General features: G+C 49.3%; 1 protein-coding gene across 2 annotated transcripts; it reads right to left on the bottom strand.

The window, feature by feature from the left end:
* Positions 1–570: 570 nt before the first annotated feature.
* On the bottom strand, positions 571–12,474 carry WRAP53 (WD repeat containing antisense to TP53). Of its 2 annotated transcripts, XM_019982295.2 has the most exons (10): positions 11,843–12,470; positions 11,591–11,689; positions 11,218–11,329; positions 3,038–3,126; positions 2,748–2,838; positions 2,508–2,640; positions 1,530–1,738; positions 1,226–1,329; positions 945–1,079; positions 571–832 (listed from the first exon to the last, which is right to left on the bottom strand). In XM_019982295.2, the coding sequence occupies exons 1-10, from the start codon at positions 12,244–12,246 to the stop codon at positions 586–588; spliced, it is 1,623 nt and encodes a 540-aa protein (XP_019837854.1). In that variant the 5' UTR covers positions 12,247–12,470; the 3' UTR covers positions 571–585. The 2 variants fall into 2 exon arrangements, with proteins under 2 accessions (XP_019837854.1, XP_019837855.1); XM_019982296.2 differs by lacking the exon at positions 11,591–11,689 and having other exon boundaries at positions 11,843–12,474.
* Positions 12,475–12,714: the final 240 nt, after the last annotated feature.

Here is a 12,714-nt window from a genome sequence, read left to right as displayed (position 1 = left end):
CGTGACGTTTGTGGTTTTCGGCACCTTTACTCTTTCATGTGTGCCCTTGACTCTGGCTACTCAGTCACCTGCCTCTCGGGGAGTCCAGGCGAGGGGAGGCGGTCCTCTGGCTTTCCTTCCCCCAGAGCTGACTAACGGTCCCTCAGCTGCCGAATGATGGTAAATAGTGTCGTGCGAGAGCGCGCGGGTGTCTCGTCTGTCACCGTCTGCACAGTCTAACACAGTCACACCCAACAGTCTGACACACAGCTCCTGCCACTCCTGCTCAGCCACACTCACCGTGACCCCTGTCGCCCCCACCTTGGGAGTGGGATTTCAAACAGGTTTCCCCCCTTCAGTTTACCAAGTTGCCTAGCAACCCGCCAGTCAATGGCACGAAGCCCCACCCCCCACTGGCTTGACTTCACACGAAGCTTCGCAGCCCCATTGGTTCCCGCCTAGTCCCACCTCTCAACCCTGGTTTCAGGAATATTACGCCAGTCCCCGCTGCTGGACTCTGGAGCCCACTGGTAACCCTCCCAGCCTCATCTCCATCATCTGCCTCCCCAAAGAGACACAAAGATTCTAGTATCATATAAAATCTTTTTATGTAAACTCGCCCCCACCTCCCTCTGTCCTTCCCTGTCCCATCTCCTCCTGGTGGGCATCTGAGATGCTGGTGTCTGGGCCTCCCCCGCACCACCAGAGCTGAAGCTGACATTCAAGGTGCACATGGCGCATGGAGAGCAGAGGAAGGTCCACTTCCTCCTCCCTCTCATCCCCACTCTCCGTGGGTTCCGGAAACACACGCTGCCCGGAGGCGGTGGCCAGCAAAGGCAGGCTAGGATGCAGGCTATAGGGAGAGATGGGTGGTGCCGGTCAGTTCCCTGAGCCAGGATGCCCACTCCCTCAGGTTTACCTCCCTCCCAAACCGAGCCCCCAAATGTGCAAAATTGACTCGTGACCTCACGCCATTGGTGCAGTCCTTCTGGGGCTGGAAACTCAGCACTGGCTCCGGCTTGCTCTCAAGCCCCGCCCCGCCGGTGTCCCACACAGAGACAGCCCCGCTGGTGCTGCCGCTCACAAGGAACTGCCCGGTCCTGGAGGAAAGAGGAGAGAGGCCTGCCGACATGGAGTCATCACCCGGGGCAGGAACCCTTCATCGTCAAGGGCTGGGATCCCGCAGTTGGGCTCTGGCATCCCAGGGGCATCAAGGCCCCAGCAGAGAGGACTGCTAGTCACTCACGGGTCCAGATCAAAGTAGATACGCTGATTGGTGGTCACCTCTCGGCTCAGGGACCACAGTGGGTGCCCAAGCTGCCGAAGATCCCAGCACAGAAGCTCAGCATCCTGAGAACAAAAAAAATAGGAGCCTAGAATCCACCCTCCACTCCCCTGCCTCCAAGACACGCCTGCTTCCCTCCAGGGTTATAAGCACTCCTTTAGCTGGGTTGATTTTTCCCCCCATGCCTATCTCCTAACACAGCAGACTACATCCCCACTCCTGCCTTCTACCCACTTGTTTTGGAACCTCAGAATATGATGCCTACCTTGCGGGCTCCGGAGAAGAAGCAATTGCCATCGGGGTGAAAGCAGAGGTGCGTGATGCCCCCTTGGTGTCCTCCCAGCAAGGCAAGAGGGGACCCATCTTCCCAGGTGTACAGGCCCAGGGAGCGGCCATAGGAGCCACAGGCGTAGAGGGGCTGGGTTGGGCTGAAGGCTATGCAGGAAATGATGCCACTCTGGCCCTGCCTTTTTGCTAGAAGGGGAAGGAACAACGTGGGGGAGAGGGCAAGAGTACCCAGCATTAACCAGGCTAATCAGAGGTGTACCTCTGTCTCCTGTCCCAGAGCCCAGGTGCTGGACTCAGTGTCCCCCACACCCCATTCGTTTTCAGCAGGATGAAAACTTCTGATGCTCCCTAAATCCTTCTATCCCCTTCCAAGGACTGAAAGATGCAAGCCCCACTCTCTTCCCTCTCAAACCTCAATATTTTTTTTAAAAAAATTCCAAAAAAAATCCCATCTTATTTGTTTCCCCAGCCCAACACCTAATAAGCATTCAATTACTGCTTTTATTTTTTCCTTTGGTTGCACCACAAGACATCCAAGATCTTAGTTCCCTAACTGGGATCAAACCTGTGCCCCCTGCAGTGGAAGCGCAGTCTTAACCACTGGACTGCCAGGGAAGTCCCCTCAATTTTTCCTTGGAAGGGTCAGAAAGCTGAGACTTATAGGCAAACGGAATCAGCTTCTCCAGTTTCTTGGAAAAACCAAGACTTTGGGAACCAAGAGGTAAAGAACCAACAGGGGAGGGGCTCAGGAGTGAACCAGCTCTTGACTTGAGTTTGACCTTGGGAAAGTTTTATCCCCTCCCTGAGTCTGCTTTCTCCTCTGCCTACTGGGTACAACCTCCCAGGGCTGTGAGGATAACAAGCCCCAACCCCCCACCTCCGCACATGACCACAGGGCCCCTCTGCTCTTGGCTGGGCCCCTTCCTCTCCTCCCTTGGAGGCGCAGACTGCTTACCAAATGTGGTTCGGACCTCGCAGTCTCTGCCAGGCCGGGATGTGGAGAAGACACGCACAGTCCGGTTAAAGCCACAGAAGAGCTGGGAGCCATCCGGGGAGAAGCAGAGCGAGTGGGCTGCCGTCAGCTCATCCTAGGGGAAGGGAAGGGCTGGAAACAGGCCTGGCGCACAGCCTCTTCCTTCTTCAGGAAGGAGAGCTGGGCCAGGGCAAGCCCTGCGGCTGGGTGGAGAGTCCCTACCAGGTGATTGTAGGAGCGAAAGGAAGCCCGGAGCTCTCCGGTGAAGGCGTCCCAGATGTGAATTGGGTTCTCCCGGCTGCTGCTGGCCACGCTGAGAGAGACACGGACACTGAGGCCCCGGTGCTGTCAAAGGAAGGGAGGAAGCCAACTGACCAGCCCTCTCAGCTCACATCTGAAGGTCAAAGCAAGCTTCCCTCCTCCTGAGACCCCCACAGCCCTTGGCTGTCTCTCAGTAGAGGGTTCCCTTAAAACGGGGTGGGGAGGGAAAGCAGGCAAAAGACATCACTTACTAGGAGGTGTCCGGCTGAGCTGAAGACATCAGGGAATACCAGCAGTAGTCATAGATGGTGTCGCCTTCCACCATTCGAAGGACGGGGGCCTAGACAGAGATGCGGAGATGCCTGGGTCACTGATAGGACAAGGAGGCCCACTCGGACCTGGAGCAGCTTTACGGCAGAGGGAGACACTCTGTGGGCACTTAACCAGGCAGGGGAAGGCAGATCAGGCAAATACAAGAACAAGACCTTGAGCTTCAAGGCTCAGCTCAGACTTTCACATCAGAATTGGGCCACTAAACGCCATACAGATTTATCCTTTTGCTTTGTCAACACTTAAGAGAGGAAGAAACAAATAACACCCCAACCCAGAGACAAAGAACCAGCCAATGATGCAAATACCCACCAAGCCACCTACCAGGTGCCACTGGATCCTTTATAAAAGTTGTCGACCAGTTCAAACAAGCAAAGAAGTATTAAAACAAAGCCAAACCAAACCCTGTGAGGCCTCCACTTAGCTTAAGAAACAAAATATTTTACCAAACAGTTAAAAACCTCTTCCCAATGAAATCCTCCTTCAGAGGGAAACACTATCCTGAATTTATCATTCTTGTATATTTCTTTAGGAATATATTCATAGAGGAAAGACAATATATAGCATGGTCTCACTTGCCTTTAAACTTAATATGAATGGTACCAAGCTGTATGCATCCCATCGCGATTATGAGATTTATGGTGACAAACTTAGCTTGAATTCACGCATTTTTCCTGCTTCACAGCACTCCATTCACGCATCGTTCTCTATTGACAGTCACTGATGTTTTTCCAGTTTCTGGCAAGTGCGCTTTAACAATCTGGTACACATGTGGGAGGGATTCTCTGCAGTTTCTGCTACTGAGGGAAACCACTGGGCTCCATGGTATGCGCTCTGCCAACTCTACGAGATCGTGTCACATTTTTTCCCAAAGTGCTCATCCCAATTTATTCTCCCCACAGCAGCGTGTAGGAGCACCCATTGCTCTGCCTCCTCTTGCTGTTGCCAGACTTCCATGCTTTTCTCAATTTGAAGGCTGTGAAATGGTATTTCATTACAATATAAACTGGCATCTCTCATTACCAATGAAGTGAAGACATTTTTCTTTTTAAGGGCACCTTCTCATAGTTTTTGCTCAGTTTTCTCCTTGGTTGTTGTCTTTGACTTACTGACTTGAAGGAAATCTTCACATCATCAGGATATGAGTCCTTTGTCACTTACTTGCTGGCCCTTGGGGTGATGTCACCCAGCTGTGACTGCAGGTCCACATCTCCACTCTTAACCCTTGCATCTGACTGCATGGAGTAAAGTTCCATTAGGGCATCGCACAGGCTCCTCAAACTCAGTTTAGCTGGGATAGACCCAGCCTCTGCTGCCTCTGAATCTGCTGCTCCTCCTGGGCTCTCCACCCGGTTCTCAAGCCTAAACTCTGACCACCCTGACTACTACTCTCTTCACGTCCTTTCCTCTCCTGGTCCAACCCAAGGCCAGAGCTTGCCGATTCCACCTCCTAGGTTCGCTTGAACATGTCTCCTTACCTTTGATTCCACGTGTAGCCACTACCTTCTTGCCAGCGTTTCTACACATGCCCTGGCCTCCCTCCTCCCTATACTCTAACCTGCCACTCAAATTTCCACTCTTCAGCCACACTGAGGCCCTGGACTCTTGTCATCATTCTCCTGCTCAAAGCATTGCAATGCTTCTTCATAACCCTCAGTATAAAACCCAATCTTCTAGGAAGCCTTCCCTTACCAAGCATCTACCCCACACCCACCTCTCCAGGCTCATCCCTCACCCCTGCCTTCTTTCCTGTAACATCTCCATACCCCACCATCCTGACTCCCAGCTCTGAGAAGGTGCCAACTCACTGCATTCCTGGGCTGCAGGCTTTCACACACACTAGACTCCAAGTCTGGAACAGCCTTCCCTCATTTCCCCCAACAACTCTTCCTGGTCAAATCCTAGCCATCCTTTGGGTCTCTCAGACACTTCTCCCCATGGGAAGCCTCCTCCTGAACCACGTTCCAAATGCCCTCTGTGTCTCCACTCTGCAAAAGACAGGAATCATGTCTGTCTGTCTTACCACTGTTTCCCCAACACCTACTGAGGAATCAGTACAATCAGCAGTCAAATGTTTTAATGGGAAAATGGAAATAGAAGACTGTCCCAATAACATAAGGCCCAAAATAATAGCACCTTGAATTAAAACAGAGTGAACTGGATAAATTAGAAAGATCAGGTGGACTTGATGGGATTTGGTAATTAATTGGATGTGGGGGTTAGGAGAGGGCGATTAAAGGATGAGATCCTGGTTTGGATACCTAAGGTCACCAAGATGGTGGAAGGACTTGGCATGCACAGGAGAGCTGAGGTGCCAAGGTACTCAGCGAGTTAGGGAGAATCAGACAGCCTAAGCCACAAAGGACAAGTTTTTACAAAGCAGAAAAGCAATTGTGTGGATATAGCATTTGAGAATGAGGACACCCCTCCCCAACCTGAGATATGTAGGACACAGAAGTTGCACAGTCTCCCCTAGAGAAGGTACAGGAAAGGGAAGACCTCAGGCAAGAGCCACAGGGTAGGCAGAGTACTCAGGGAAGAGGCGGGGACATAGAAACAGGAGTTCCAGAAAGCTCTGTGAAAAGGTAGAAAAAGGAAGGGAGGAGTTGGGAAACTATGTTGAGAAGAAGCAGTACACAGATGCACAAAAATACCCCCAAACCGTCCCCCACTTTCCCCACCTACATAAATGCTATCCATTTCCATACCAAACTTTCAGACATTAAAAATGAAAATACATGCCTCAAGGCCAAAACACCAAAACGTGAAACAGAAACAATAATGCCACAAATTAAATATAGACTTAAAAGAGAAAATAGCTAATGAGTGAGGCTGTGATAGAATTGGTATACTCATATTGCCAACACCAGTAATAATAATAAAAAGAATAAACAGCATAAAAAGCTTTTGAAAACAAACTGATTATTGGTATTACAAGACATAAAAAAAATACTGATACTCTCCGACCTAGGGTATTTCTTATAAAACTTCTCTGTTTCTCTGAAGAATCTCCATCAAAACACATGGAGATGTTCACTGAAAAATAATTTATGATATAAAAAACCCTGAAAAGAATCCAAAAGTCCAAAACAGAGGAAGAGTTAAGAAAACTATCATAAGCATTCAATGTAATATCATAAACCATTAAGCATGATAACCACAAAGACTGGAGGACCACAGAAAACATTTATGATATGACTGTTAAAAGTAACAGTGTACAAAACCATCTACCATAGTATTACAACCACATAGAAAGCTTCGGTATTTGGACAGAGCTTAGGAAGAATGACAATGACAGAAAACCAAAGACAAACCCAGACAGTGTATTAAAAATCAGAGACATTACTTTGCCTACAAAGATTCGTGTAGTCAAAGCTATGGTTTTTCCAGTAGTTATGTATGGATGCAGGAGCTGGACAATAAAAAAGGCTGAGCACCGGAGAACTAAGGCCTTAGAACTGTGGTGTTGAAGAAGACTCTTGAGAGTTCCTTGAACAGTAAGGAGATCAAACAAGTCAATCCTAAAGAAAATCAACCCTAAATATTTATCGGAAGAACTGATGCTGAAGCTGAAGCTCTTAATATGGTGGCCACCTGATACGAAGAGCTGACTCACTGGAAAAGACCCTGACGCTGGGAAAGACTGAGGGCAGGAGGAAAAGGGGATGACAGAGGATGAGATGGTTGGATGGCATCACCAACTCAATGGACATGAGTTTGAGCAAATTCCAGGAGATGGTGAAGGACAGGGAAGCCTGGCGTGCTGCAGTCCATGGGATTGCAAAGAGTTGGACATGACTGAGCAACTGAACAATAACAACCAGAAAGAATATATAAAAACATAAAGGGCTAAATTTTGTAGAGTGGTAGAAAACAATGACGTTTCCCCCTTTGTACCATTCTCATTTCTCTAAAACAAGTGTGTGTAAAAAAATAAATAAATAAAATAAAACAAGTGTGTGCAATAAATGTTCGAGCTCTCACATTTCCAGCCTCTTCTAACTATCCCTGCTCCTGAACTCTTTCAGGCTGGCTGCACCATGCCCACCTGGTCCTGGTTTCTGGACACCACTGGTTTCTGTTGCAGAAACCACGGCAAGGTGTGCCTTACAGCTTGCACAAAGAACTACCATGTCTGCAGTCTCCGAGCTCACAGAGATGCAGGACAGGCAGGCATTCAGGACCATCCCTGGAACAGGAGACCCTTCTTTCACAAGACCTGCACTCCCACTAACCTACACGCCTGGCATGCAGACTGTGCTCAATAAATATTTGTTGAATGAATCAGCAATGAAAGAATGAATAAAAATGCCCAACATCCTGGCCTCTGCCATTCCTTGACTTCCTCAGCACCCACGGCCACCACCTCCACTCTGGACCAGCTGCCCACACACACAACTGAGTCATCACCACAATCTCTGGCCATCATCTCCACCCCATCCAGGGGCACCCCACAGGTCTAGTAGTTAGGACTCCATGCTTTCACTGCCAAGGGAGGGCCTGGGTTGGGGAAAAAAAAAAAAAAGAACATCCAACCCATTTGGCTCCCTGAATTTCTGTTCAGCTTCATCAGAAGCCCATTTACAACCCATTTCCTTACCCACCTTACATGCTGGTCAACCATGACAGGGGTACTCTGGCAGACACTCTCGAAACACCCCTGGTCTTTCTCTCCTGGCAAACCCCAGACAGACCTCCTATTCCTCCTAGACCATGCTTGCACTCAACTAACACCAAGGACTACTAGTGTGTGCTGAACACTGACTGCATGCCAGGCACTATTTTAAGCGCTTTACCCTAATTCTTTTAATTCTCACCACAACTCTATGCTGCTGCTGCTGCTGCTAAGTCGCTTCAGTCGTGTCCGACTCTGTGCGACCCCAGAGACGGAAGCCCACCAGGCTCCCCCGTCCTTGGGATTCTCCAGGCAAGAACACTGGAGTGAGTTGCCATTTCCTTCTCCAATGAATGAAAGTGAAAAGCGAAAGGGAAGTCGCTCAGTCATGTCCAACTCTTAGCGACCCCATGGACTACAGCCTACCAGGCTCCTCCATCCATGGGATTTTCCAGGCAAGAGTACTGGAGTGCGGTGCCATTGCCTTCTCCAACAACTCTATGAAGTGGGTGCTATTATTACCATCTTCATTTTACAAACAGAGAAACTATAGTCAACTTACTGAGGAAAGATGCACAACCATGCTAACTGGTCTCACTTTCAATGAAGGATAACAAATTTCTAGCGGGGACTGAGCAAAGAGTAGTGCTGGGCTCCCCTTGTGGCTCAGCTGATAACATATCCACCTGCAATGCGGGAGACCTGGGTTCAATCCCTGGGTTCAGAAGACCCCTGGAGAAGAGAAAGGCTACCCACTCCAGTCTTCTGGCCTGGAGAATTCCACGGACTGTATAGTCTGCTGCTGCTAAGTCACTTCAGTTGTGTCCGACTCTGTGTGACCCCATAGACGGCAGCCCACCAGGCTCCGCCGTCCCTGGGATTCTCCAGGCAAGAACACTGGAGTAGGTTGTCATTTCCTTCTCCAATGCATGCAAGTGAAAAGTGAAAATGAAGTCACTCAGTTGTGTCAGGCACTTTGGGACCCCATGGACTGCAGCCCACCAGGCTCCTCCGCCCATGGGATTTTCCAGGCAAGAGTACTGGAGTGGGGTGCCATTGCCTTCTCCGACTGTATAGTCTATGGGGTTGCAAAGACTGAATGGACACGACTGAGCGGGGAAGAAAAAAAAAGAGCACTGCTACTCTACATCGAGCATTCCTTGGTGGTTTTGATTTTCTACTCCCTGGGGATTGATCATTTCACACCTTCTGCTGTCTCCCCACAGCCCCCTTCCTTCAGCTGATAGCCTCCTGTTATGCTTCCCTGAGAAGCCAAGAGACTGAGACACCCAAATCTTCCCATGACCAAACAACTTCCTCTGAACACACCCTTTGCCTTTCTTCCCATGGCGAGCAAGGATTCTGCGCCTGTCAAAGTCTAGTCCTTCAGTGTGCTCTGGATCCTGTCTTCTCCCAGTCACACACGGACTCTGTCACACAGCCCTCTCTTACAGCAGCAATTCCTCCCTCTCTACTGGCTATTCCTGACCTCACAGAAGCATCTTGTTAACCTTTCTTTAACCCCACATTCCCTCCGGTCACCATTCCATTTCTCAGCTCCCTTTCACAGGGAAACACTTTCAAAGAATTTTCTCTTCCATCCCCCTACAATCGGCTTCTGCCTCCAACATTTCTCTGAAAGTGCTTTTCTTAAAGTCATTAATGTTTTCTTGGGTCATTCTCTAAATCTGCTCTCACTCTCAACATGGTTAGACATGATCAGAATCATTAGACGTGATTTTGGCCTCCACTTTTGTAACTTCTCCTGTACCCATCTCCATGTGCCTGAGCGCTCCATCTGCTTGAGCCTTCTTCTCCATTTCCACTCTCTCTTGAGATTGACTCCATTCTCAATTCCAAGATACCATCGACATGCTCTCCCACTTTCAAAGTATATCCCCAGCACCCTTCTCCAAGTCTCTCCTTAGGTTTACATTTCACATTTAAAGTACCTAAAAATCCTTACTTCTGTCCCAACATTTCTTCATATCCTCTGAGTAAACTGTATCCCCATCCACCCAACTGACTTCCAAGTCCTAAGAAATATACTTCAAAACCACCCACCTCTATCTCTCCTGATACCACACTAGCACAAGCCAACATCATTTTTTACCTAGACTGTGGGATACACATCTAGATGAATCTCCACTCTTGCCCACTCACAATCCACTCTCTAGATTTCAGCCATCATTTCACTCCTCTCTTTTAATCTCTCCCACGGCTTCCTCAAAACACTTCAAATGCCCTACCCACAAGATGTGGCTGCCAGCCACCTTGCCATCTTCACCACGCTTTCCCCCTCACTGGCCTTGGTCCAGGCGCACTGGCTTGCTTTCTGTTGCTTGAACACATAAGGCTCTTTCCCAGCTCTAGGTCTTTGTATAATAGCATTTTTGCCTCTTGGAAAACTTCACATGACTGATCTCGTCATCTTTCAGATATCAGCTCAAATGCCTCTTCTTCAGAGAGCCCCTCCCCTGACCTTGTTTTTAATCTAAAGCAGCATCCTCGGGACTTCCCTGGTGGTCCAGTGGCTAAAACTCTGAGCTTCCAATGCAGGGGGCCCGGGTTCAATCCCTGGTCAGGAAACTAGATCTGACATGCCACACTTAAAAGATCCTGCATGCTACAACTAAGACCTGGCACAGCCAAATAAATAAATAAAGTTTAAATAAATAGGTAGATAAAATGACACTATTCAAAAATACAAACAGGTAAAAATAAAGCAGCATTCTCTAGTTAGTCTTTGTTCTGTTTATTTCCTTCATAGCATTTATTTATTTCCTTCACAGACTTATTATCATATGTAAAGAACTTCATTATTTATTTACACGTTTGTTGTCTGTCTCCCACACAAAAAAAGCAAACCAGCTCTCTGTCTCATTCATCACTTTATCCCAATACCCAACACAGTAAGTGAATGCTGCTGCTGCTAAGTCATTTCAGTCATGTCCGACTCTGTGCAACCCCATGGACGGCAGCCCACCAGGCTCCGCCATCCCTGGGATTCTCCAGGCAAGAACACTGGAGTGGGTTGCCATTTCCTTCTCCAATGCATGAAAGTGGAAAGTGAAAGTGAAGTCGCTCAGTCATGCCCGACTCTTAGCGACCCCATGGACTGCAGCCTGCCAGGATCCTCCATCCATGGGATTTTCCAGGCAAGAGTACTGGGGTGGGTTGCCATTGCCTTCTCTAACACATCTCTGTAAGTCAATTAAAAACCACAGTGAGAAAAAAAAAAAAAAAACCCACAGTGAGAAAGCCACTACTCTTCTACAGGAAACACATATTCCTAACTAAAGAAGGACAAATATCTCTTTAAGTGACTTCGGAATTCAGGGTAGAAATATTACTTGTGGAAACTCATGGCGAAGTGTTCTGCCTGAGAACAGGAAACATGTGGACTGTTCTTTCTCCATCTACAGGAAGGCCTTAAAAGTGCAATGTCTGATGAAGTGGCAGTTAGCTCTTAGCCCCTGCCCTTACCATTTCCGCATATTCCAGTTGCTCCCCCTCATTGTACAGCTCTGGGGGCAGGTTATAAATCCGCAGAATATTATCAGCACTATTGGTCAAGATGCAGGAACCATCAGGGGCCCTAGGAGGATGAAAGAGTTAGAAGGCTGGACAGACCTAGATTTTCCAAGTGCAGGGCTAGGGCTGAGCTGACCTCTGGGATAGATAAACAGCCCTAGGACCTTGAGGAGAGAAGACACACAATCCTAAATGCAACTGAAGCTCAGGCCAGGAATTCTTACTCCTTCTCCCACCATGGTAGATCCTTCTCCCAGATAAATGGGCTGTTTTAAGGTGGAAATCCTGGGCGTGGTTTTCTCCCTGCCCTATAATCCTTACTTACCACTTACAGCCTTTCAAGAAGTTTTCAGGTTGGGTGATGAACTCTGACCAGGAACCACTGAGAAACCGAGGTACCTGGGAGAAGTTGTAGTTCCAAATGCTGTAAGGAAGATGGGGGGGGTGGACAACAAACTTGGGTCGCCAAAGCGAAGTGGAAATGGGCCTGGAAAAATGGGGCTGAGGACTGGCCTATGAGATTACTTCACACTCCCAATCTCCTCAGATTCCTGAGCCAACCGCTAGCCCCACTTACGTGTATCCCTCATCCTCTGGAGTGAGTTCTTCAGACACACCTTCCACGTCTTCTCCGGGCCCCAACTCTGGCCTGTTTGTTTCTTCTGCAGGAAGGCTCACATTTTCAGATAGTTCTTTCTCTTCGACTCGACTGCTCAACTCACTAGGAGAACCAAACCCTGATTCCAGGGGAGTGGGGAGAGAAGCTGGGACCCCTTCCTCCAGCTCCTGGGACAGAGCTAAGCCAACCATGGGATCTGAGGACACCTGGGGCGGATCATCCCCATCGCGTGGCGTTGGCATCAGTTCAGGGTCCGTATTTTTATCCATCGGGGAAGCCTGACGAGACAGACGGGCTGGAGCTGGGGCCTGGTCTGAAGGAAGGCAGTCTGGAGCTAATGGTGGAGCCTCCGGTGTCTTCATACTGCAGAGGAAGCGCGACAGACATTGGCCGCGGCCAGGCAGCCCTCTTCCCGGTGGCTACCAGGGGCCGGGCCCGCGGAGCAGCCGAGACCGCTTCAAAGTTCGCACGGATTGGGATGCAGAACTGGAAAAATGCTCCAGTGTGTTCCTCCTCCCAGGAGGGGGCACAAGGCCCAGCGAATAAACAGCGTTCCTAAGCCTAGTCGGTAGCTAAGTGCCACCAGTTCTCGCGGGATTTGGGTCCACGTTTCCATTGGACCTCAGCATCCCTGATCAGACTTCGCGCGCAACCCAGGTAGGGGCGGGGTAGGAACGTAACAGGTCACGGGTAATCGTTCCCATCAAGCCCTGGGGCCCTGGAAAGTTTGAAGTGGCTGCTGGGAGCTGTAGTCCGAAAGCTTCCGCCTCGACGGGAAGTGCTTGAGCTCCCCCTGCGGTCTTCCGCGACAGTTCTTAAAGCACCTACTC

Source organism: Bos indicus, chromosome 19 (assembly GCF_029378745.1).
Source record: "Bos indicus isolate NIAB-ARS_2022 breed Sahiwal x Tharparkar chromosome 19, NIAB-ARS_B.indTharparkar_mat_pri_1.0, whole genome shotgun sequence".
NCBI lineage: Eukaryota > Metazoa > Chordata > Mammalia > Artiodactyla > Bovidae > Bos > Bos indicus.
Note: the sequence above shows the minus strand (reverse complement) of the source record. Positions and strands in the feature narration are given on the sequence as shown.

Bases quoted from the DNA above. Each gene is read 5' to 3' on its own strand.
- WRAP53 (XM_019982295.2), bottom strand. From the start codon at position 12,246: ATGAAGACACCGGAGGCTCCACCATTAGCTCCAGACTGCCTTCCTTCA. The intron at 3,127-11,217 runs GTAAGGGCAGGG...ATCTCTGTCTAG, and splicing joins AACTGGAATATGCGGAAATG to GCCCCCGTCCTTCGAATGGT. The intron at 1,739-2,507 runs GTAAGCAGTCTG...TTCCCCTTCTAG, and splicing joins CGAGGTCCGAACCACATTTG to CAAAAAGGCAGGGCCAGAGT.